The sequence below is a fragment of the Schistocerca cancellata genome, chromosome 11 (assembly GCF_023864275.1).
Source record: "Schistocerca cancellata isolate TAMUIC-IGC-003103 chromosome 11, iqSchCanc2.1, whole genome shotgun sequence".
Classification (NCBI taxonomy): domain Eukaryota; kingdom Metazoa; phylum Arthropoda; class Insecta; order Orthoptera; family Acrididae; genus Schistocerca; species Schistocerca cancellata.
In genome coordinates, this window is record NC_064636.1 from 123,660,695 (window position 1) to 123,687,570 (window position 26,876).

A 26,876-nucleotide genomic window follows, 5' to 3' on the forward strand; every position below is an offset into this window, starting at 1 on the left:
CGCTTTGTTCATCCTCGCTTTGTTCGTCCTCGCTTTGTTCGTCCTCGCTTTGTTCGTCCTCGCTTTGTTGGTCCTCGCTTTGTTCGTCCTCGGTTTGTTCGGCCTCGATTTGTTCGGCCTCGATTTGTTCGGCCTCGATTTGTTCGGCCTCGGTTTGTTCGCTGCCTACATAGCATAACACCTTAATGTCATCTACTTACTGATCGTTGGTCACGATGCTAAGTCTCTCGCTGTTTTCACTTCTTCTGCTTCTTATCAATTTCGCCTTTCTCTGATTTACTCCGATTCCCTATTCTGTACTCATTAGACTGTTCATTCCATTCAGCAAACCCTGTAATTCTTCTTCACTGTCACCGAGAGAATCAGTCATCAGCAAAACTTATGATATCATTTCACCCTGAATTTTAATTCCACTCTTCAATCTTTCCATTATTTCCGTCATCGCTTCTTCGGTATATAGATTGAACAGTAGAGCGAAAGATTACATCTCTGTCTGACACCCTTCCTAACCCGAGTGCTTCGTTGTTGGTCTTCCACTCTTATTTTACCTTCTTGCCTCTTGTATATATTGCAAATTACACGACTTCTCCTATGGCTTACCCGTATTTTCTCACAATTTCAAACATCTTGCCACATTTGATATTGCCGAACGCTTTCTCCAGGACCACAAATCCTATGAACGTCATGGAACTTCAATTTTCTTTTCCATTCTCCTGTGTATTATCCTTGTCAGAAACGTGGATGCTTCAGCTGTTAAGCTGATTGTGCGATAATTCTCACACTTCTCTGCTCTTGCAGTCTTCCGAATCGTGATGATTGAGAGAAATATAAAGTCAGATTGTATATTGCCAGACTCATACATTCTACACACCAGTGAGAATAGACCTTTTCCCACCTCCCCCAATGATTTTAGAACTTCTGATTGAATGTTGTCTATACCTTATGCCTTCTTTGATTTAAAATTTTTCAAAGCGGTTTTAAATTCTGATTCTAATCACCAATATTTTCCGTACCGACTCCTGTTTGTTCTTCTGTCACGCCATCGGACAAGTTGTTCCAGAGAGGCCTTCAGTGTACTCTTTCCAACTATCCGATCTTGCCTCTGTATTTAACACTGGAATTCCCATTGTGCTCTCAATGTTACCACGCTTGCTTTTAATTCCGTGGAAGATTGCTTTGACTTTCCTATATGCTGCATCAGTCGTCCCAAGAATCATTTCTTCTTTGATTTCTTCACATTTTTCGTGCAGCCATTTCACCTTAGCTTCTCTGCACTTCCTATTCATTTCATCCTTAAGTGACATATTTTTCTATTACTGAATTTTCCTGAATATTTTTGAACTTTTCTTTGATTGATCAACTGAAGGATTTCTTATATTTTCCATGGTTTCTTCGCAGTTAGCTTCTTTGTACCTACGTTTTTCTTTCCAACTTCTGTTACTGTCGTTGTTAGATACCCATTCCTCTTCGACTGAACTACCTATTGAGCTGCTTTTTATCGCAGTATCTGTAGCCTCAGAGAACATAAATCTCATCTCTTGTTTCCTTAGTACTACTGTATTCCACTTCTTTGTACATCGATTGCTCCTGACGAGTCTCGTAAAATTCAGCCTACTCTTCATCACTGCTAAATTGTTATGAGTCTATATGTACTCCTGGGTATGCTTTACAGTCCAGTATCTGATTTCAAAATGTTTGCCTGACAATAATATAGTGTGACTTTAAACCTCCCATATTTCGGTCCTTTTCCAAATATACCCATTGTCTCAAGATTCTTGACTAGACTATACCAGCTATTACTAGGATAAATTTACTGTAGAACTTAACTAGCCTTTCTTCTCTCCTATTCCTATTATCAAGTACATATTTTCGTGTAACCCTCTCTTCTACTCCTTCCCGTACGGTTGCGTTTCAATACCTCCATGACTATTACATATGTACCGAATTACCTGTTCAATATCCTCATACTTTCTCTCTCTCCACCTTCAACTTGCGACGTCGTCATGTATACCTGAACTATGGATGTTGTTGGTTTGCTGTCGATTCTCACGAGAACATCTATACTCATCCGGTCACAGTATCTCACTTTCTGCCCTGCCTTTCTATTGATACTGAATCCTACTCCTGTTATCTGCTGCTGTTGCTACTACCCTATTCTCATGTGGCCAGAAATCTTTTCCCCTTTCCCATTTCCACATCACTGACACCCACTATAGCAACATATGTCCTCAGCATTTCCCTTTTCTTATTTTCTGGCTTCTCAACCACATTCGAACTCCTCACTTTCCAGCTCCCGAATCATACAATGTTGGTTACTCAACCTTTTTCTCGTGGTCACCTCCCCCTTGGGCCTCCTCGCCTGGAGGTTTGAATGTGGGACTAATCTTTTGCCAATGGAGAGACCGTTATGGCTCTTATTGAATCACATGACACATGTCATGTTGATGCACGTTACGTATCTTTATGCAGTGGTTTACTTGACCTTCTGTATGCTCATGTTGTTGGTCATTGCCAATTCGTCCTCATTTAGGAGCAGTTTCCAGCCTCAAGGGAAAGAGTGCCCTGAACCTCTGTGGGCCCCTCCGCCCTCTTTGGAAAGGCTGTTGGCCGTAAGAGGGTGACACCTTATGCTGCAAGTCTTCAGACACCAATGCTGATTATTCTTATTCAAAATTTAAGCGACTGAGAGGTTCGAACCCGGGACTGAGGAATTTCCTGATTACTAAAAAAGACGCTACCCCTGGGTGACTAGCCCCAAAGAGCAGGGTATGACTCCCTGAGATATCCAGTAAAGCAGGAGCTATGAGCACTGGGGCTAGTCATGCACACTGGAGGCAAACAAGAAGAGAATACTCCAGCGAGCACAATAACATTGTCACACTCAATGCTGTGCCTTACAATCACATTTCCTTCTCGTCTCTGTTCAGCTATCGCCCTGAATATTTTCTGTGCATTCCCTTTCACTAAACAAACAAACAATCTCTGCCCTCCTGCCTTGTTTGAAGTTCTCCGTGGCGTTACCAGAGGTCGTCCAGGGATGCCTATCAGATTTCCTGCTACTGGGATACAGCAGGTGTACGACATATCACCCACAACGTCAGTATTGATGTGACGTTTTCATCCAGCTATCATTTGGTGCCTCTGTCTCTTGGATACATTTACTCCATACAAGTCTATTTCGTTTCCTTTTCAACTTTTTTAAAATCCATATTCAATAGACTACAGGTTACTTCACAAGTTGGAACCATTGTCCATCAGATAAAATTGCATACACGGCCTAACCCATTTTTTTTCTTTTAATGGTGGTCTGTACTGCAAACTGCTCACCAAGAAAATTGTTTAAGAAACACATCACCACTGCTGTCTTTTCCAGGAATCGAATTATGAATACGTTGGACATTTAGTCCTATTTGCTTTATTGAAATGCAAATTTTGAATATACTCTCCATAAATTTTATAGCATAGCTCTTGTAATTCTTGTCCATCTTCTTCATTCCCACAGGCTCCACATCAAACAACCCCTGCATATCCATGACCATATACACTCCTGGAAATGGAAAAAAGAACACATTGACACCGGTGTGTCAGACCCACCATACTTGCTCCGGACACTGCGAGAGGGCTGTACAAGCAATGATCACACGCACGGCACAGCGGACACACCAGGAACCGCGGTGTTGGCCGTCGAATGGCGCTAGCTGCGCAGCATTTGTGCACCGCCGCCGTCAGTGTCAGCCAGTTTGCCGTGGCATACGGAGCTCCATCGCAGTCTTTAACACTGGTAGCATGCCGCGACAGCGTGGACGTGAACCGTATGTGCAGTTGACGGACTTTGAGCAAGGGCGTATAGTGGCCATGCGGGAGGCCGGGTGGACGTACCGCCGAATTGCTCAACACGTGGGGCGTGAGGTCTCCACAGTACATCGATGTTGTCGCCAGTGGTCGGCGGAAGGTGCACGTGCCCGTCGACCTGGGACCGGACCGCAGCGACGCACGGATGCACGCCAAGACCGTAGGATCCTACGCAGTGCCGTAGGGGACCGCACCGCCACTTCCCAGCAAATTAGGGACACTGTTGCTCCTGGGGTATCGGCGAGGACCATTCGCAACCGTCTCCATGAAGCTGGGCTACGGTCCCGCACACCGTTAGGCCGTCTTCCGCTCACGCCCCAACATCGTGCAGCCCGCCTCCAGTGGTGTCGCGACAGGCGTGAATGGAGAGACGAATGGAGACGTGTCGTCTTCAGCGATGAGAGTCGCTTCTGCCTTGGTGCCAATGATGGTCGTATGCGTGTTTGGCGCCGTGCAGGTGAGCGCCACAATCAGGACTGCATACGACCGAGGCACACAGGGCCAACACCCGGCATCATGGTGTGGGGAGCGATCTCCTACACTGGCCGTACACCACTGGTGATCGTCAAGGGGACACTGAATAGTGTATGGTACATCCAAACCGTCATCGAATCCATCGTTCTACCATTCCTAGACCGGCAAGGGAACTTGCTGTTCCAACAGGACAATGCACGTCCGTATGTATCCCGTGCCACCCAACGTGCTCTAGAAGGTGTAAGTCAACTACCCTGGCCAGCAAGATCTCCGGATCTGTCCCCCATTGAGCATGTTTGGGACTGGATGAAGCGTCGTCTCACGCGGTCTGCACGTCCAGCACGAACGCTGGTGCAACTGAAGCGCCAGGTGGAAATGGCATGGCAAGCCGTTCCACAGGACTACATCCAGCATCTCTACGATCGTCTCCATGGGAGAATAGCAGCCTGCATTGCTGCGAAAGGTGGATATACACTGTACTAGTGCCGACATTGTGCATGCTCTGTTGCCTGTGTCTATGTACCTGTTGTTCTGTCAGTGTGATCATGTGATGTATCTGACCCCAGGAATGTGTCAATAAAGTTTCCCCTTCCTGGGACAATGAATTCACGGTGTTCATATTTCAATTTCCAGGAGTGTAGTTTCAACAGTAAGTTGATGCCCCAACTTATCAGTTTGTTTCTCTCTCTCTCTCTCTCTCTCTCTCTCTCTCTCTCTCTCTCTCTTCCTCCAGTGATATAATTCAGCATCCGTATATCAGTTTTCAGATTACCTCACAACCAAAAGTAGCAGCCAGTTGACTTTAACTGCTTCTAAATTCTGTCTGATAGTTGTTCTGTCAGGGCAGCAATATTGTGGCCCTGCCCTTATGTTTGGGATTTGGTTTATGCTTCATTGTGAACAATTTGTTGTTTTGCATCTTAAGCTACGCCAGTGGGGAATATAGCAGAAGTAGTGCAGAAAAAGACCAGTCAATTGGTGGTACAGTCACGTTCAGTGACGGGCTGGTGTTGTTGGCACTGAGTGTTCTGTTGCCCCGGTGGACAGTCCCTCAGCTGTACCGCCTGCAGTAAGCCCCTGTGTGAACACACCCACCCACACAGTGTTTCTCTGTGCAGCTCGCCGACCGCCACAGGGGGCGGGTCCACCCCCAACTCTGACCGTCAACCCCACAGCGGCCACAGCCGGACTCCTTCTGCAGCTGCGCCTCCCACGTCTGCCCGACACACCCCTCCACCTGATGACGCAGCCGCCTCGCGCTTCCGGTGAGTTGTGTTGCCAGACGTGCCCAAGTCTTACCCTCGCAGTACTGCTTATTTTGGCATTAACCAGCCGATATAGTAAATAAAATAAGATACAAATTCCTTCAGTTTTTGGCTAGAGGTTACAGTTGCCATTAAACATTACTCCTTTTTATGTTTTAATGGCTATGATATTTTGAAGATTGAGCACATACGCAGAAGATTTGTTGTTTTCTGTATCTGCCGTGAGAATTACGTTCAATTCAGTCACTCAACTGTAGTTACGTAGGAAGTGTCGCATACAAATCATACCCGTTCCCAAAGACTCTTTATATATTGTGTTAAATCTAGATTTTGTTTTTAGTGATGATTGTGTATCTTACAAATTGATTCTGAACGAAATAGGTGTGGAAATGGGACTTTTCAGACAATTCCCCTCAACAAAATCTATGTGAATATTTGGAGGTATAAGTTATTGAAGACACTGAAGAAGAAATGGCGAAAATAAGGTAAACAGAAATAGAAGTAATAATGACAAAAAGTTAATATTTAGTACAGTAATGAAGCTACAGCTTGTTTTGCGTATGTCTTAAAATGTAATTCGAATATTCCTTAAATGGTTCTCTGGTCAGTTACATCTGTAGTGACTATTGGAAATCTGTGCCGCACTGGAACAGGAACCCAGATTTGCTGCTTATTGCAGGCAGTCTCCTTGAACAGTAGGCTGCCTGAGCACACCGCCACTTCTGACTCAGTGTCTCATCGACACTTCTACTAGAGTTTATCCCGGGGGACATGTGGGAAGAGCAGCAAAAGGGAAATCGAATGGGTGGATGTTATCCTACTGCAGAGGATGTACATGAGAATCTCTGGTGGTAGTGTTTGCAAACCATGAGTAATAAACATCATCCACAATGGAAATTCCAGTTAAGCCAGCAAATGCACTCAGCTGGTCTAATGGTTGAGGTACCTGCTCTGGAGAAGTGGGAAATCCAGTGGATGTGGCTGAGTGGAGATGCGTACAGCACTGTATGGATCGTCAGTTGTAAACAAATTCCTGCAACTGATGGATGATGGAGGTCACCAGGTGTGATGAGTAGTGGTTTTAGTTCACTGAGGAGAAGTTTTGCATAATTCCATGGCATAGTGAACTTTTATTTTTAGAAATGAGCAACCGAAGTGGGCAAAGATAGTTGGTCCTACTGAAAATATATATATATATATATATATATATATATATATATATATATATATATATATATATATATATAACCGACAGCAGAGTTTCCACAGTGATGATGGTGCCACTAAACCAGAGTTACTAAATACAGCTGTCCTTAATTCCTTCACGAAAAAAGACGAGGTAACTATTCAAGAATTCGAAACCAGAACAGGGGTTAGCATGAGTGACATAAAACTATATATCTGAGGTGTTGTGAAACAACTCAAATCACTTAAGAAAGGCAAGTCTTCTGGTCCAGATGGAATACGAATCAGGTTCCTTTCAGAGTATGCAGACACTATAGTGCATTTCTTAGCAATCATATACAACTGTTCACTTGGCGAAAGGTCTGTTCCTAAAGAATGGAAAGTAGCACAGGTCACACCAATACTCAAGAAAGGAAATAGGAGTAATCTATTGAATTACAGATGCATATTACTGACATCAATTTGCAGTAGGATTTTGGAGAATATACTGTACTCTAACATGACTCACCTTGAAGAATATGACTTATCGATACATAACCAACACGGATTCAGAAAATATCGTTCTTGTGCAACACAGCTAGCTATTTATTCGTATGAAGCAATAAGTGCTGTCGACAAGGGATCTAAGATCGATTCCATATTCCTAGATTTCCAGAAGGGTTTTGATACCATTCCTCACAAGAAACTATTACATCGTGTATACGGCCCGGAAGATCCGAGAAAGACCCAGCAATTTTTCATCCGCGAGAAAACCGAGAAAAAGGGGAATTTTCTAGAATCCCGGGAGTTTTTCATTGATTTAGTTTTCAGTTAATTTTTTGTCATTTTGACTGGTAATAACAGATATTCTAACAAAGGACATTACTGTATCCCGCTACTGCAGAATAATACTGCAGCAACAAAATATCAAAATATGAACGAGAGAATGAAATGTAAATTGCAAAGGAAATATATATATATATATATATATATATATATATATATATATATATATATATATATAGAGAGAGAGAGAGAGAGAGAGAGAGAGAGAGAGAGAGAGGGAGGGAAACATTCCATGTGGGAAAAATATATCTAAAAACAAAGATGATGTGACTTACCGAACGTAAGTGCTGGCAGGTCGACAGACACACAAACATACACACGAAATTCAAGCTTTCGCAACAAACTGTTGCTTCATCGGGGAAGAGGAAAGGAGAGCGAAAGACGAAAGGATGTGGGTTTTAAGGGAGAGGGTAAGGAGTCATTCCCCTTACCCTCTCCCTTAAAACCCACATCCTTTCGTCTTTCCCTCTCCTTTCCTCTTCCCCGATGAAGCAACAGTTTGTTGCGAAAGCTTGAATTTCATGTTTGTGTTTGTGTTTGTGTTTGTGTTTGTGTGTCTGTCGACCTGCCAGCACTTTCGTTCGGTAAGTCACATCATCTTTGTTTTATATACACTCCTGGAAATGGAAAAAAGAACACATTGACACCGGTGTGTCAGACCCACCATACTTGCTCCGGACACTGCGAGAGGGCTGTACAAGCAATGATCACACGCACGGCACAGCGGACACACCAGGAACCGCGGTGTTGGCCGTCGAATGGCGCTAGCTGCGCAGCATTTGTGCACCGCCGCCGTCAGTGTCAGCCAGTTTGCCGTGGCATACGGAGCTCCATCGCAGTCTTTAACACTGGTAGCATGCCGCGACAGCGTGGACGTGAACCGTATGTGCAGTTGACTGACTTTGAGCGAGGGCGTATAGTGGCCATGCGGGAGGCCGGGTGGACGTACCGCCGAATTGCTCAACACGTGTGGCGTGAGGTCTCCACAGTACATCGATGTTGTCGCCAGTGGTCGGCGGAAGGTGCACGTGCCCGTCGACCTGGGACCGGACCGCAGCGACGCACGGATGCACGCCAAGACCGTAGGATCCTATGCAGTGCCGTAGGGGACCGCACCGCCACTTCCCAGCAAATTAGGGACACTGTTGCTCCTGGGGTATCGGCGAGGACCATTCGCAACCGTCTCCATGAAGCTGGGCTACGGTCCCGCACACCGTTAGGCCGTCTTCCGCTCACGCCCCAACATCGTGCAGCCCGCCTCCAGTGGTGTCGCGACAGGCGTGAATGGAGGGACGAATGGAGACGTGTCGTCTTCAGCGATGAGAGTCGCTTCTGCCTTGGTGCCAATGATGGTCGTTTGCGTGTTTGGCGCCGTGCAGGTGAGCGCCACAATCAGGACTGCATACGACCGAGGCACACAGGGCCAACACCCGGCATCATGGTGTGGGGAGCGATCTCCAACACTGGCCGTACACCACTGGTGATCGTCGAGGGGACACTGAATAGTGCACGGTACATCCAAACCGTCATCGAACCCATCGTTCTACCATTCCTAGACCGGCAAGGGAACTTGCTGTTCCAACAGGACAATGCATGTCCGCATGTATTCCGTGCCACCCAACGTGGTCTAGAAGGTGTAAGTCAACTACCCTGGCCAGCAAGATCTCCGGATCTGTCCCCCATTGAGCATGTTTGGGACTGGATGAAGCGTCGTCTCACGCGGTCTGCACGTCCAGCACCAACGCTGGTCCAACTGAGGCGCCAGGTGGAAATGGCATGGCAAGCCGTTCCACAGGACTACATCCAGCATCTCTACGATCGTCTCCCTGGGAGAATAGCAGCCTGCATTGCTGCGAAAGGTGGATATACACTGTACTAGTGCCGACGTTGTGCGTGCTCTGTTGCCTGTGTCTATGTGCCTGTGGTTCTGTCAGTGTGATCGTGTGATGTATCTGACCCCAGGAATGTGTCAATAAAGTTTCCCCTTCCTGGGACAATGAATTCACGGTGTTCTTATTTCAATTTCCAGGAGTGTATATATATATATATATATATAATAAGTGCTCATACAAGCGTCTGCCAACAGCAAAATGTGTGAAAGGCTTTAGGAAGACTATGAAATGCTTCGTAACAACAAATTACCTCCGATGAGCGTGATGTCACAACTGTTTACATTAGATTCATTTAAGCAGTTACGAGCGGAATCACGCGCATGCGCAGTTGAGTCGCGTCTGAGTAGTACCTTCTTCCACTTCTGGAAACAGAAATGTCGCTGTTGGTTGTGTACGCAGCAAACCGGAGTATGTCAACCGGGCGGCAATTTCGGTGGCGAGGGGGGCAAATTTGTATTCTTGAGGAAAAAGAACGTTGTTTCACAAAGCACCTAGCATCTAGAGCATGTTGGTCTATCGATTATTCAAATGGTTTTGAAGCTAATCCCTGTTGCATTTTGAACATTTTTGATCACATTTTAAGTTGATTTCTAAATGAATCATAATTTGATTTTTGAATGCGTGTATAGTGTACGTGATGTCCTTGCCAGGGGAAGCCTCGTCGCATCTAGAAATAAACTTTCCTGCAGACAAAAGGACACGGGGTTACACGAGCTGAGCGGAGTAAAGCCACCATGTAACCGTCTAGTATTGCCCTGGTATGAAATATCATAGATCCGGGGCTGATGCGCAGAGCAGTTTGACTTGTAGTGGTTTGGGGGGAGGGGGGGAGCTCCACGTGATATGTATTTACATTTAGTGATTTTGCTGTTTCCTCTTCGTTTACTGTTCTCACGCCAATGGAAAGAAAAGGATTTCTGTCGTTGGGAACTATCAAGTGAATTAAAATACATTCACATAATTACGGAAGGCTAAAATATGTTACTAGTTCCAGATTTTAATATAATATTCACCTTTCTGACAGTCAAGCATTAATCGCCTTGCAGAACAACGAAGTTATTTTTGTCGCTTTGCTAAAGAAATTCGGCTTTTATTTACGTTGAATTTCTTAAATCGCACAGCGTTTGACGCTAATTGAAAGACCAACTCTTTGATGACAAGCCATTTAGAAAAATTTTCGAACCCAGAAGATCAGAGATTGATGTTAGTGTTAAACGTTTTACTGACACATTGTGTGATGTATCTTAAAAGTGCAAACACGCAAGAAAGATGAACATTATATGTGAAAGCTCAGCTTCTCTTGTAGCTTATTAATCTTCGCAGCAAATATTATATATGAAAGCTTTGCTTTTCCTGTACCAACACTATGTAATTAGTTTAAACCATTAAGTTTTCCTGTTTGTGTTTTTGCCCTAATTGAGTGATGTTGCTATTCACTGACTATATCATGTGTCCTATGGTCTGAACACCCGCTGTCAACGGCGGGCGAGATCATGTGACATGAGCTGTGACTGGCTTACAGCAGCGCATCGCAATGTCCATTTCAATGCATCGGAAAGTAACATACGATGTTTGGTGACATTCGGATTTGTACTTTCGTAATACTAAAATATGTAGCGTATATGTTGCTGCACATCAAAGAACTTTCCAAAACGTGTTTGCTTTCCCTGAGTTTCCTTTTCTAAAGTGCCGGGAAATTCTAAGCCGCTGTATGAAACCATAACCATTGAAATGACATCAATTTTACAGTTCCTAGGGAAAGTATACTGCCACTTAACATGGAAAAAATGTATTTTCGCCCGGGGAAGAGTGTATTTTTAACCGGGAGATCCGAGAAAAATCAGGAATTTTTTTCCTTGTTCATGTATATACCCTGTATTAATGAAATTGCGTGGGTATGAAGTATCATCTCAGTTGTGTGACAGGATTCGTGATTTCCTCTGAGACGTCACAGTTCGTAGTGATATACGGCAAAACATCGACTAAAACTGAAGTGATATCAGGCGTTCCACCAGGTAGTGTCAAAGGCCCTCTGCTGTTCCTGATTTAAATAAATGATCTAAGAGATACTCTGAGCAGCCCTCTTAGATTGTTTGCAGATGACACTGTAATTTACCATCTACTAAAATTATCGGATGATCAATTCCAATTAAAAAATGATCTAGAGAGATTTCTGTGTGGTGTGACAAGTGGCAATTGGCACTAAGCAAAGAAAAGTGCAGGGTCATCCACATGGGTACTAAAAGAAATCAGATACATTTTGGGTATACGATGAATCGCACAAATCTGAGGGCTGTCAATTCGACTAAATACCTAGGAATTACAATTACGAGCAACTTAAATAGGAATGACCACACAGATATTGTGGCGAAGGTGAAACAGACTGCACTTTGTTGGCAGAGCTCTTAGAAAATGCCACAACGGCATTTTATTAAATTTCAATACATTGGAAACTACATTTTAAAAATATGAACAGTCGTAAACAAGTTCCATCATTCCGCAATCGAAGTCTGTTAATTTCCGTCGTGCCGCTATCAAGACGTCAGAAACCCTTTGCCAGGAGTCACCTCAGAACAGGTGACAGCGGCGCCAACACGCTGCCCTTTTATACCTTGCGTACACGATACTGCTGCCATCTGTATGTGTAGATATCGGTATCTCATGACCTGTCAGCTCAGCCTGTCTCTGCCTGGAAGCATCCGGGTGGTTCTACAACGCAAAAGACCTGCTGTCAGTTAGAAATTAGAAACTACTCGAAATTGTACGTAGATGGAGTAGATTTTAAATATGCTAAACATTTATTCAAAATAACTGATGCCTTGTCATCCACAAACTAAATACTTTCCTTAGTGAAGTGTGGTCTCACATTTTAATGAATAATGTGGTCAAATTGCACACCATTGACTGCTAGACACATTTGGAATGGCTGTTTGAGAGAGGGAGATGCACTGGACAAGCTACATTGGATGATACGTCGTTGTGTGGTCTGGCCCATATCACCTGACATACTTGGGGTTCATGTCAGACTGCATCTTTCAGTGCTCCCCGTAGAAAGAAATCGAGTTGAGTCAGATCAGGGTACCTGGCTGGCCTTTGTACTGCAGCATTCCGTCCCATCCAACAGCCGGGAAACTTTCCATTCATTGGTCGATTTACGGCAGGCGAAGAGTCTGGGCAGCGGCATTGTTCGATCCACATACACTGTCGCTTGTCCACGGAACTACCTCTAGAAGAACAGGCTGATTGTTAGTAAAAATATGTACATACGTATTTCCATTTAATCACCCCGTGGAAGAAGTAAGGTCCCACAATGTAATTAGTGTTGAAATTATATCAGGAGCAGGCAACAAACAGAAATTTTTAAATTTTCGTGCATACAAATCATGCGGGGAATAACGCGTAATTTGGCAGAGGAAGTACATACCTACAAGTAAAAAAATTTTAAAAACACTCAATATAAGATGACAGACTCCTACAAGTGCTACATGCACATTGAAAACATCATCAATAGTGTCGAATTTTATACTTAGTGTCCAGGATAATAGTATTAATTATGCAGCACATGCTAATATCAATATCAGTATGCCCCGTAGAGAATGTGAAACAAAGCAGAAAAAAATAGAATGCCAGGATGAGATGCAAGACTTGGAAAGGTAAGAAGTGGGGAAATGTTTGGGATGCAAACACAACAGGTTATGTTACAATGAGAAAAGTGAGAAACTTGTGAGCACTAATGAAATTCACTAATCATTGGGTTGCAGATTATTAACATGAGATCCTTGCAGAATAATGGAAAAAACTCGAAGAATCTGATGTCGGGGAATATCAGTATGGATTTTGTAGATGTCTGGGAATATATGAGGCAATACTGACCCTACGATTTCTGTTAGAAGATACACTACTGGTCATTAAAATTGTTACACCAAGAAGAAATGAAGATAATAAACGGGTATTCATTGGACAAATATATTATACTAGAACTGACATGTGATTACATTTTCACTCAATTTGGGTGCATAGATCCAGAGAAATCAGTAGCCAGGACAACCACCTCTGGCCGTAATAACGGCCTTGATACGCCTGGGCATTGAGTCAGAGTTTGGATGGCGTGTAAAGATACAGCTGCCCATGCAGCTTCAACACGATACCACAGTTCATCAAGAGTAGTGACTGGTGTATTGTGAAGAGCCAGTTGCTCGGCCACCATTGACCAGACGTTTTTAATTGGTGAGAGATCTGGAGAATGTTCTGGCCAGGGCAGCAGTCGAACATTTTCTATATCCAGAAAGGCCTGTACAAGACCTGCAACATGCGGTCATGCATTATCCTGCTGAAATGTAGGGTTTCGCGTGGATTGAATGAAGGGTAGAGCCACGGGTCTGAAATGTAACGTCCACTGTTGAAAGTGCCGTCAATGCGAACAAGAGGTGACAGACGTGTAACCAGTGGCACCCCGTACCATCACACCGGGTGATACACGAGTATGGCGATAACGAATACATGCTTGCAATGTACGTTCACTGCGATGTCGCAACACACTGATGCGACGATCATGATACTGTAAACAGAACCTGGATTCGTCCGAAAAAATGTTTTGCCATTCGTGCACCCAGGTTCATCGTTGAGTACACCATCGCAGGTGGTCCTGTCTGTGACACAGCGCCGGCCGGTGTGGCCGTGCAGTTCTAGGCGCTACAGTCTGGAGCCGAGCGACTGCTACGGTCGCAGGTTCGAATGCTGCCTCGGGCATGGATGTGTGTGATGTCCTTAGGTTAGTTAGGTATACTTAGTTGTAAGTTCTAGGCGACTGATGACCTCAGAAGTTAAGTCACATAGTGCTCAGAGCCATTTTGTTATGCAGTATCAAGGGTAACAGCAGCCATGTCTCGGAGCTGATAGTCCGTGCTGCTGGAAACGACGTCGAACTGTTCGTGCAGATGGTCGTTGTCTTGCAAACGTCCCCATCTGTTGGCGCAGGGATCGAGACGTGGCTGCACGATCTGTTACAGCCATGCGGATAGGATGAGGTCACCTCGACTGCTAGTGATACGAAGCCGTCGGGATCCAATACGGCGTTCCGTATCACCCTCCTGAACCCACCGATTCCATACTCTGCTAACAGTCATTGGATCTCGACCAACGCGAGCAGCAATGTCGCGATACGATAAACTGCAATCGCGATAGCCTAAAATCCGACCTTTATCAAAGTCTGAAACGTGATGGTACGCATTTCTCCTCCTTATACGGGGCATCTCAACGTTTCACCAGGCAATGCCAGTCAACTGCTGTTTGTGTATGAGAAATCGGTTGGAAACTTTCCTCATGTCAGCACGTTGTAGTTGTCTCCACCGGCGCCAACCTTGTGTGAATGCTCTGAAAATCTAATCATTTACATGTCACAGCATCTTCTTCCTGTCGGTTAAATTTCGCGTCTGTAGCACTTCATCTTCGTGGTTTAGCAATTTTAATGGCCAGTAGTGTATTATTCAGACAACATACTGCATCACTAGAAATACGTCTTCTCGCAACGTGAACTAAAGACAGTCTCTCTGATTTAGATTTTTTCACAGTTTTCGGAAAATATTGAAGTTGCTTTTTTGAATTTGTACTGAGGCATAATTTTACTTTCGCTCTGTCAAGGAGTGTTGTTGCTTTTTGAACTTTCATCAGGTCCAGTGTTCAATTTTGACTATGTGAGGCAAGTATATGTGAGACCCATTGCCCTGGGGGGAGGGGCGGTTTGAATGGAATAAGATGACACCAGTTGCGTTACACAATTTTTATCGAAACTGGTGTGCTCTTTCTTCACATCGACATTCTTCAAAATCAGACGTTGAAAATGAACAAAAATCTAAATGACAAGACTGGTCGCTGCAATGAACTGAGGGAACTGCTGACGTAATTGGCGCCCAGCGCTACCAACAGAAAAGGCAAACGTTTAGATTCACGACCCAGTTCTGGCGCTACAGCTGCAGGGTTGCTGGCGTTTGCAGAAATGAAAAAACAGCGAAGTCGACGTGAAGTTTTGCGGACAAATCGGATACGTGACGATACCGAACGATGGACCCATGAGATACCTTTCAGTGTGTCACCTACAAGCAGTTACCGTAGCTAGCACGGTGGTTGTCGGGAGGCGTGAACATCCGTCGTTTTCCTTTCAGTTCTTGCTCTGAGGGGGATAGCTTGTTGATGTACAGAGTATCCAATAATAAGTCAATACTCCAACGTACAGCTCTAAAACCGGCAGTGTACTTACAACGTGCAGCCCATATTCTTATAGGCAGGCACGTTGATGATTTTGCGCTGATATATCCACACTTTACTCGATACATGGGGAGTAGATAACGGTATTTTATTAAATATCGATACATCGGATACTGTAAATTTTAAAAATATCAAGTCATAAACAAGTTCCATCATTCCGCAATCGAAGTCTGTTAAAACCCGTCGTGCGGCCATCAAGACATCAGAAACCCTTTGCCAGGAGTCACCTCAGAACAGGTGACAGCGGAGCCAACACGCTGCCCTTTTATACCTTGCGTACGCGATACTGCTGCCATCTGTATGCGTAGATATCGCTATCCCATGACCTGTCACCTCAGCCTGTCTCTGCCTGGAAGCATCCGGGTGGTTCTACAACGCAAAAGACCTGCTGTCAGTTAGAAATTAGAAACTACTCGAAATTGTACGTAGATGGAGTAGATTTTAAATAAGCTAAACATTTATTCAAAATAACTGATGCCTTGTCATCCACAAACTAAATACTTTCCTTAGTGAAGTGTGTTCTCACATTTTAATGAACAATATGGTCAAATTGCACACCATCGACTGCTAGACACATTTGGAATGGCTGTTTGTGAGAGAGAGAGAGAGAGAGAGAGAGAGAGAGAGAGAGAGAGATGAACTGGACAAGCTACATTGGATGATACGTCGTTGTGTGGTCTGGCGCGCATCATCTGACACACCTGGGGTTCATGTCAGACTGCATCTTTCAGTGCTCCCCGTAGAAAGAAATCCATTTGAGTCAGATCAGGGTACCTGGCTGGCCTTGGTACTGCAGCAATCCGTCCCATACAACGGCCGGGAAACTTTCCATTCATTGGTCACTTTGGAGCAGGGGAGGGTATGGGCAGCGGCCGTGTTCGATCCACATACACTGTCGCTTGTCCACGGAACTACGAGAACAGGCTGAATGTTAGTAAGAATATGTGCATATGTATTTCCATTTAATCACCCCGTGGATGAAGTGAGGTCCCACAGTGTAATTTCGTATCGTGCCAATTGATGCATTCATAATAAGAGCCTGGTACTTATGATGATTTTCAGTATCGTCTGCCTGCACTGCAGCGCAGAAAGACAATATTTTAAGCCACGTTCGGAATCACGTCCTCAAGAGTTCCCTGTGGAGTGTCAGATGGTAAGGGTGGCATTAATGTAAATGCGGGGTGTGAGAGACACTCGTCTGCTGACCCCTCATTCCTCGGTTGCACGTCTGTTGCCACTGTGCCAACTGATAGGCGTCGCAGCCAGAGCAGCTTCCTCAAGTGCCCTGTCGGCTGCAGCCTTCTCCCTCGTCCTCTGTGAGATGTCGAAGCTGCCTCTTCGCACTACTGACCTAATAAAGCATGCAAGGGTCCGGCGCGATGAACAACGGGAAGGACAGACATTCCAGTTTCGACAGAATTTGACATTCGCCATATAAAAGTAGTAGTCTAACTTCGCCTCATTAGTGTACACGTCTGCATGCAACGTAAATTGTACCAGAAATGACCTGCATATAGACGACACAGTTGCTTGGTAGTTCTGCAGTGCAGACAAGTAAACAGTGGAGGGGTCTGGTACAGTGGCGTAGCCTAGCCTGGCCGTGTTTTGTCTACAGCGGAGCACCGTGTGTCTGAAACCTCGTGAGCGAGCGAGCTAGAGAGTGCCCACCCTTCCTACCCAGCTACGTCACGAGCTGCTTCTACGCGATATTCCAGAACGGGGGGGGGGGGGGGGGGTCACGGGGGGCACTCAAGCGAAAACGCTTGCTATTGGGTGGAGCGCCGTGACGTCACGACGAGGACCCTGGCGCGGCGCAGCCGTGTGCTTAGACGGCAAGTGCGCCGCACCACAGACTCGGTGCCATGTTACTCGTTCACTTTACTTTTGCTTTCGTTCGATACGCATCTGTACAAGTCAAAACAAGGGGCACGACAGGTTTTGTACACATTAAGAGCAAATATATGATAATTAAGTTTAAAAATAACTCTCGTTTGATGAAGAAGTAGATATGAATGTAGTCTGTTTCTACTGCCGTTTATCAGACAACGATGCAATCCATAACTGCTTCGTCTTTGCGGCACATTTCTTCATTGCTTCCAACTTTGCTTCTTGATTGAGATGCCTAATCCTGACAAATATTCTCGTTTTTATGTAAGGAGTAATAAGTGCTTCATGAACCTCAGGGAACTTTTGTTTTGTAATAGACCACAGAGACTTCACGACATTTTTTTGTTTACACAGTCCATTTCCGTGAAAAGCAGCAAATTCTTCTTCAAACAGCAACACACTTGTTTTTCCATGCTGGCGTTGGAGTGTAAAGACAACCACGAGATGTAATTGATATCCAGTCTGCAGCATGATCTCCTTCACTTTTCGCTGCTGGAAAGCCTAGTGATTTATCAATGTTGTGGCACTTAAATGCAATATAGCCTTCAATGTATTTTACGGCATCTGGAAGAACATTTGAGGTTACAGAGTCGTCCCCCATTGTTACTACATGTCACTAAATTTTCTCCCACATTCACAGTTTCTGGGATTTCTCATAGTGGCGCTTCGTCAACATTTACACAGAGCTCACTGCTAATGAAACTTAGGGATGCAGGATCCGGGTCGATGTCACACTGGGAAGACTCTGTGTTTAATTCTTTAGTAACTGGCGTGTTCCCAGAGAGAGAGAGAGAGAGAGAGAGATATCACTTGCATTACCTGTCAGTATAAGGAGACTTACCCTGTTCCTTACTTAAATAGCTGTAGGATTGTTAAAAAATATACCTAATTCTCGTGTTCTAGAGAAAAAGTTTTCCAGGCAGTCTTGATTCAGTCTACAAGTTAATATATAGCTAACTTACACACTTTTCATACTTTCGAAAAGACCAAAGAGAGAGATTTCATTGAAGTTATAAAACCTTTTTGGAAAGGCAATATTCTTTCTTTGTCACCAACGCGCATTGCTGGACAGATGTCTAAGAATCTGTTCAAAGTATTTTCTCAAATTGAGAGATTGATTCCAAACCCACTACGCAGGGATGAGCATTCCTATTTTGGAACTCTAGAGTTCAAGACATCAAAGACGTCGTTAACGAGTTCAATAAAATTACTTTCAACGTCTTTATGGAGAATATACTTCAAAGCCTGAGCTGTTTGTCGTGAAAATAGTCGCGCTGCCGTCTGTACATTCTGCCTTGCTTGTCGAGTTACGTTTAAGAGCGCTTCAGTAATGTGGTGTGTTATCGTTAAGTCACTCTTCTGATGCTTTAAAAGTTCCTGTAGAGCTGCCCGAGATATTTTGGACCCATCAGGTAGCGTAATGCCTGTATCCAAGAAACGGTTCCGTAATAACTTTAACTGATGTGGTACATCGAAGAAAACCTATACACTCGTGGTGTCGTCTGCTTGATTTACGAAATAAGTTCTGTGTATCGACTCAGTTCCTTCCAAACTTTTATATTTTTTCCGCCCATGTCACACGTCACAGCAACGACACCGATTCCTGATTCCTCAACTGCCTTAATGATGCTCTGAAGCAAATTACTGGTCATCACAGTGTCAAAATCATAGTAAACTGGTTGTTTCCACTGCTTACACAAGCCACGTATCGTGCAAACTTGTACATTGGAATGTGGTCCGACTACTACGTCTTCAGACGAATCGTAACATATGCGGCCATCAACATTGATTCAATGAAATGTCAGAACAGCTAGTCTCTCTCGAGTAGTAAAAGTGTGTGACTTGGCTTTCAATAAACACAGGATATCTTCAAGAATACCAAGTCTGCATTTAAATTCCTTTGTCCATTTCTGAAGGGTTGCCCTGCACGGCAAACGAATTTTTCGCTTTCGCAAATAAGTGTATGCTTTAGGTGACAGAGCTCTTAAAATTAATGCATGGGCAATGTCCTCTGAATTCCACTTTACCCTTTTATTTTCGGTTAATATGCATCTTATTTGCGCCGGTGTAAAACAATTTGACAATACACTTTTTACACTTTTGTGCAATTTGACTTTTTCTTTCACGTCAGATGACTTTTCTGCCCGCTTCAACGAAAGAACACGTCGGAGATCTTTTGTTTTACTTCGTAAGGCTGCATCAAATTTTTTAGTGCCGCTTCTTTCTGTGCATTCAGTTTTTTTAAAAGTTCAATCTCGGCCCTTAGTTCCTTAATTTCAAAATCATTATTCACTACTTCAGTGGGTTCATGAACGCAGTCTGTACATGTGGTTCCGTCGACTATCTTTTATTTCGGTGACACAGTTTCTAAAGGCGTCAAAGCTCGCTTTTGCAAACATGTTGCTCCACAGCGTTGTGCACGACTTCCGGATCTCTAAGGAATGAATTTAACTTTAGTTTTATTATTCCTAAAATTATTTACTGAGTATGCCTACTACTCGTAAAATTTTTTCCTAAGTACTACTCAACTGCATTAATTTCTCACTAAAAATCAGATCAACTGACAAAAGCGATGAAATATCAGTGGCATAAGCGGCTACAATAGCTTAGTTTGATAAAATATAAAAATAAAAATGTAATAGAAAATACAAGTATATGAACGCTTAACCTCCAAGATGGGAGTCAGAAACCATATCACTACGCTACGAAGTCATCTGATCAGCGTCAGCTATCCTTACAGAAGTAAATCTAAACAAATTACGGGAAATACGCTGATTATTTATTGCCTGTACAACCTAACGAGTCATTCACTCCCGTAAAGCAATATAGTAATGCGTCAAAAAGCGTTGCATTTATGTGAATTCGTTTTTATTATGGTAATTTTTCAGTTTCAATTATTGTAAGTGTTATGTATGTGAAGACGTTTTACCCTTTCGTTTGCATCACCGCTTTCCACAATTTCTTGTCCACGCCAGTTCGGAATGTTTATGCAGAGGATTGCTGCTGGTAATAACGTCTTTCTTGAAGGTAACCCTAGAAGCTCATTTCTCAAATCCCGTTCATAATCTTGTGGCCGATAGTGAGCTCACCACACACGTGCAGTTTTCACATTCACTTTGTCCTTGCGTTTGCATCGAATCATCCATTCACGTCGCAAGTGCTCATCCTTGGGAAAAACGTGTTACGTAACGTCCGTCGTCGTTCGAGCACTATTGATGCAATGTTGCCACGGCGCACTTACAGCGAGCCTTGCTCGTGGCTGTCGCAAAACTGAATGCTCGGCGCTGCAGCCTCCTCTCCGTGACGTCAAGGCGCGCGAGGGCGTCTGCGAGTTTTTTACTCGCTTGGTGCCGGAATGGCCTGCCTGCTTTTCCTATACGCCTCGGTTCCGAAATGCCGTGCCGGCGTTTCCGCGGCGCGCGCCTTAAATCGGTGGCGACGCACTGAGCAGACCCATCCGGGCAGCGTTCATTTTTGGGTAAATGAGTTGGCACCACTGCGAGACAGCAGACGATAGCCATCTCCCGAAGCACAACATTGTGGAGTAAATTACATCAACACAGTAACAGAAATCAAAAGCCAGGATTGCTACATCTATTACAAATATATGTCAGAACCGAATGCCTGTTCATCTAAATGCATCTTCGTCTACAATTTCCTCCAAAATGGATGGATATATTCCGAAGCGATTATAAACGAAATGTGGTGTAATTATACTGGAAAATTGAAGACTTGCTCTTCCATTGTGTTTGCTCTAAGAGGTCAAAGTTCCCCTTGATTGGGTGGATTGAAACGCAACCATTCTTGTGATACGGGAAACTTGTCATTTCACGCGTTTTATTACTCAGATTCCTACTTCCTTTTTGTCATTGTGTGTACAACGTTATGCGTATCGGTTATTTAGTGTGTTGTCAGGTGTTAGAAAGGTTACTGGTATTTTAAGAGTATCAGCGATTATTTGTTTACTGTAAAAACGGATTAGCGCATTTGTATTAAAATTTGCTATGAGAACGGATTAAAATGCATCGTGGTTTTTGAAATATTATATACTGCTTTTGATGAGTATACTAAGAGTGAAATAGGTGTTTACGACTGGTATAAACCTTTCGAAGAAGATGAGAATGACGAGAAGGTCATAATAGAATACGAGCTGAGAGTTAAACCAAACGATGCGTAAACCAACACTCGATCGTCTCGGTGACAGATGGCCGAGACCAGTGAAATGTGAATGTTACGTTTCTGACAGTAATCTTCGGTTTTAACAGTACAGTGCACCACGACTCCATGTCCCAAGATGAAACAGCCAGCATGCAGTACTTCTCACCAGCTCAACCCCGATGGTATGAAGCAACGCGGAAAGAAGTCCGGTTTTATGGCGGAACAGTTCACTGTTTCTGCACTGCGATGCAATGTTGCCACGGCGCAGTTACAGCAACAACCTGCTCACAGTTCGTTGCGTGCTTGTGCATGTTTGGCTAGAAACAATGCTGTAGTGATGGCCTCGACCACACGTTCGCTCCATGTGTGACATTTTGTTCTCAAAAATAAAGACAAACCTTAAAGAGCTGTCTTTTACATAAGAGATGAGATTCAAACTGCACCTCTGAGAGAACTAAATGCTACTGTAAGGATTGTTCCAGAATAGTTTTAAGCATTGGAAGAAGCACTGGAATAAATGTATAATATGTAATGGGAAATATCTTGGTGAAGACGACATTGATGTAGACCAATAAATAAACCAAGTATTGGATTCAACATTGACCGCTGTTGCTTGCACTATCATATTGTCCATTTTGGTGCCAACGTCACGACCCTGTCATCGTCTTCTAAGAGGAATGTCGTTGGTTCACCACCCAAGTTTCGTCGACATAAAAGAGTTCTGTTAATTTCCTGACTTGTATCAAGTATTTGCATCGACAGTCAGTAATGACTTCTCTCTAGAGAGACCTTTCCTTTACTTAGAGGTCTGTTGCAAGTAAATCGCATTTCATGCAGTGTCTTACACTAAACAGCTTTCTTCGAAGGAAAATAATTTTTTCTGTTTTTACGGCAACAACTAATTTGTGTAATGTCAGCCATACAAAAGTCGCTATGGTTGATCAAATTACCTATTTTGAGAAGCTGCTTGCAATGATGGATTTATTCCTCAAATTTCTTAGTGCACTTTCTGGGCGATTCTGGCAAACCGTGTGGTTTATTTTCGGGTGCCTTTCTGATGCGTCCAATAGCGGCAAGGCTGTCTTTTGTGTAAACTACAATCCTTTTATTGTGATAGGCAACATTAGCACCCAGTTCTTTCTCTTCCGACTGTTTAATACAATCCGTGATTGCAATAGAGGTGACTGAGCAATTTTTACCCCAAAGATCACAATTCTTTGCATTGTGCAGATTTTCCTGTGATGTGGTGCGCTAATCGATCACCTCTGAATAACATATTCGTACATGTCCACAGAACATGTCCACAGAACATGTGGAATAGGTTCCCATGTATGTGAGTGGACCTCAGCTCTTACGTGACAGAACCCAGTATGTTGTCCTCAGTGGCGAGCGTTCGCGAGAGGCAGGAGTTCTCCAGAAAAAGGTGGTGGGGCCGCTGTTTCTGTCTGTATACATAAATGGTCTGGTGGACAGGTATCTGCAGCTGTTTGCTGATTGTCCCCTAGTGTGCAGTAAGATGTCGTCGTGGAGTGAGCGTAGGTCACAAGGCGAGTTGGACAAAATTTCTAGTTGGTGTGACGAATGGCAGCCATCTGTAAATGTAGAGAATCGTAAGTTGATGCAGGTGAGTAGGAAAAACAGACACGTAATGTTGAAGTACAGCAGTAGAGGTGTTCCGCTAGACACACAGGCGTCGCTTAAATGTCTGAGCGAAAGTTCGCAAAGCGATATGAAATGAAATGGAACAAGCATGAGAGGAATGTGGTAGGGAAGGCGGGAGGTCGACTTTAGTTTGTTGGGAGAATTTTAGGAAAGTGTGGTTGGCCTGTAGATGAGGCTACACGTAGGCCGCTGGTGCGACCTATTCTCGAGTACTGCTCGAGTGTTTGGTATTGGCAACAGGTAGAATTAACGGAAGACAGCTGTAGGACTGACAGCTGGGCTGCTAGATTTGCTGCCGGTAGTTTCGAGTGGCGCAGAGGTATTGTGCAGAAGCTTCAGGAACTCAAATCGGAATCACTGGAGGGGGAGGCGACGTTCTTTTCGAGGAACTCTGTTGAGAAAATTTAGAGAACTGTTTTTTGAGGCTGACGGCAGAACAGTTCTAGTTCTGGCAAATGTACACTTGACACAATGGACGCGAACATAGGGTGAGAGGCATTGTCGCTCGTACAGAGGCACACAGGCAGTCGTTTCTTCCTCGCTCTGTTTGGGAGCGGAACGGAAAAAGCAGATGACTGCAGTCAGTCGAGAACTTTTTATATGTACCAGTTATTACTTTTGTTTCATACGGTTGTTGCTCCACCTACATTGATTATTTTGTACTAAATGCACCAGTTTTATTACCTCTGTAGTTTCTAGTTAGTATTTCAATTGTCTTTGAAGCTTCTTACTGGCCCTCTCGCTTGGGATTAGCCTTTAACTTGCATCAGCTGTGGGGACAGGTTCTCGCGACATTGGTTCAAGTTCAGCAATGCCAGATCTGTACAAGTATTTTGATATTTGTAAGTGAACATGCGATAATGAATCAACACTGTCTGTTTCTATTTCTTACAGACACCTGATTTCTTTCTGGCATGATCTAATTTATGCATAGCATTAGATACAGGAAATATAGTACTTTTTTGAGACTGGTCTAAAGTTACGGTTTAAGTGTTCCTACTACTACTGAAACAGAAATTTTATTCAAGAGCAACATAGTTGGTATACGTTTTCAGTTCCGAAGACCTTTTCAACTATACTGCCTGACGCGGTGTGTAACTTAGTTTCTGTGCAGAATTTTCAAAAATTGCAAAAAGTTACACAAAGTTAACATTACTGAGTATAGTAGTTGTGCAGGATACCCTCTGCCACAGACCATATGGTGGCTTGCAAAGTGTGTAAGTAGATGGAAATGAATGAATGTTCCAGTGGATGTATCTCTTGTTGCATGCATGATTATATGAGCACATGTGACGATTATTATGCAGCGGGTAGTGTGTGTGTGTGTGTGTGTGTGTGTGTGTGTGTGTGTGTGTCAGGGAAAGTCGACCTGGTGCCCTTGTTGTATTTCAAATATGTCGAGCAACTTATTGTGTACGAAGCAGTGACTTTTATATTTTTTGTCGGTATGCCAGAAAATTTCCATGTTACTGGTCTGAATCACTTAGCTGTCTGGTGAGGAAGTATTATTTCAGTACTTACAGATGTGTATGGTTTCTGGTGTTTTCTTCCTAAGTGACAGAAGGAATTGGTACCCAGAGAAGGTAGTTTTAGGGGTGTGTTTGAATGTAGATGAAGGATTGGGTAGCAACTGCATGCCGAGGTGAAAGCAGGCGGATCTGTGAATTATGAGGAAATGTGCCAAATGAATTTGTTAGGAGATGGAATGCACCTATTTTTAATGGCAGATGGCTGAAGTTTTTGATTATGGGCTAGTGCTGTGGATCTGTCTGTAATACGCTGGTTAACCCGTACCGCGGAAGCGAGATTTCTAGATTTGTGGAAGTGTATTCAGAATTGTTGGCAGTTTTGCGGCCGTGACAGTTTCTTTCATTTGGTGTGTGTGTGTGTGTGTCTCGATAGTAGAGAGTAAGTGTGTCGATGTTTTGTGCAGGAGCCCTTCTGAGGAGGAGCGAGGCAGGAGGCTGATAAAGGCGGCTAAGGTGGGGGCGGTGGAGGAGGTGCGGCTGTTGCTCGCGGCTGGGGCGGAGGTGGCGGCGAGGGACGAGGTGTTCGGGTTCACCGCCCTGCACTTCGCTGCAGAGAGGGGCGACGCGGCTGCGGTGCGGCTGCTGCTCTCTGCGGCGTCCGACCCCAGCGCCAGGGATCGGTGGGGGTGGACGCCGCTGCACTGGGCGGCACAGAATGGCCACGCAGAAGCGGCGGCTGCGCTGCTGCAGGCCGGAGCCGACAGGGGGGCGAGGGCTGATGATGACGGGAGGACCCCCCTGGACTTGGCCAGGCTGTGCAACCATCAGCAGCTCGTCGAGATGCTAACACAGCGTTAATACGTGTCAGTAGAGGAAATGACGTCATGTACTTCATTCTACATAATATTGAAATAAAAAACTGAAAAAAAGATCGCTTTCTCTATTCATTTCTACCTTTTGCAGTCCACACAATTACTCCAGTAGCACCACAACTACTGCAACAACAGGAGATATCTGTAAACCAACGTGACAAACCTTCCTTTTCAGAATTCACTCTGTAAGAAATTTCACAAGCAATTTCTGCAAAAGCTCAGGAACAATTGACAAATACTCCATCATTCATAAACTCCACTTCTCTCTCCCTCTCTGTCTTGCGTTTCTCGTCCCACATACAATATTCAAACAGCTTACAAGAATACAGCCGACGTCTCTCACAACAGCCTGTATTTCGAAATGTAAACACCTAATCTCTTCCACGAGACAAATGCGAGAATACCGGTTGTTGTGCGTTAATGTTAGTTCTTTGCACCAGTCTCTTACATTACATAATTACTGCAAACTATTTGCTAAGAGTGTCTATGGTGCTACATTACATCCCCGGAAACTGCACCTTACTCAAATTACTGCCATATAAGCTGTTCAGTTAGAATGTATCTTCACTTCAGATTTCACACTGAATTCACTTCCGTGCGTGCACCGCACAAGCAATTTTCATGTTTAACTGTAATGTCACATTTTTAGCAGTGCTCACACCACATCATGCTCACACCATCTGCAGCAGTCTTCCCAGCTCACCTTCAAATAAAGAGAATTGGAGAACCACCTAAAATCATTCCTCTCCCACACACCTCACTTGCTGCTCTTACAGAACAAACTACCATCTCTCAGGGAATTATACTCAATCACGTGGGACATGGAGCCATCAGTGGAATTATACGGCAGTTTCCCCAAATTACACTTTTGCGTCTCTGTAGACGCTTTCGAAGCAGACCACATTTGGAACATTCATTCCCCTGTCTGCTGTGATACAATTAAGACTTGGCATCCCCGTGTGTGCATGTGTCACCAAAGTGGCAGACTGCATTCTGAACAAGAGCTTCTGTGGCCCTCATGTGGCGGCGTTACACACGGAAGCTCCTTAACATTCTCTATGAGGAAGCAGC

General features: G+C 44.2%; 1 protein-coding gene across 1 annotated transcript in view; it reads left to right on the forward strand.

Annotated features, from left to right (window-relative positions):
• LOC126108319 (ankyrin-1-like) overlaps positions 1–25,791 on the forward strand; it is a 60,033-nt gene extending 34,242 nt beyond the window's left edge. Inside the window, exons 3-4 of the mRNA XM_049913538.1 lie at positions 5,445–5,591; positions 25,398–25,791. Of these exons, the coding sequence (XP_049769495.1) occupies positions 5,445–5,591; positions 25,398–25,791 (541 nt within the window). The remainder of the gene's footprint in view (positions 1–5,444; positions 5,592–25,397) is intronic.
• The last annotated feature ends 1,085 nt before the right edge of the window (positions 25,792–26,876 follow it).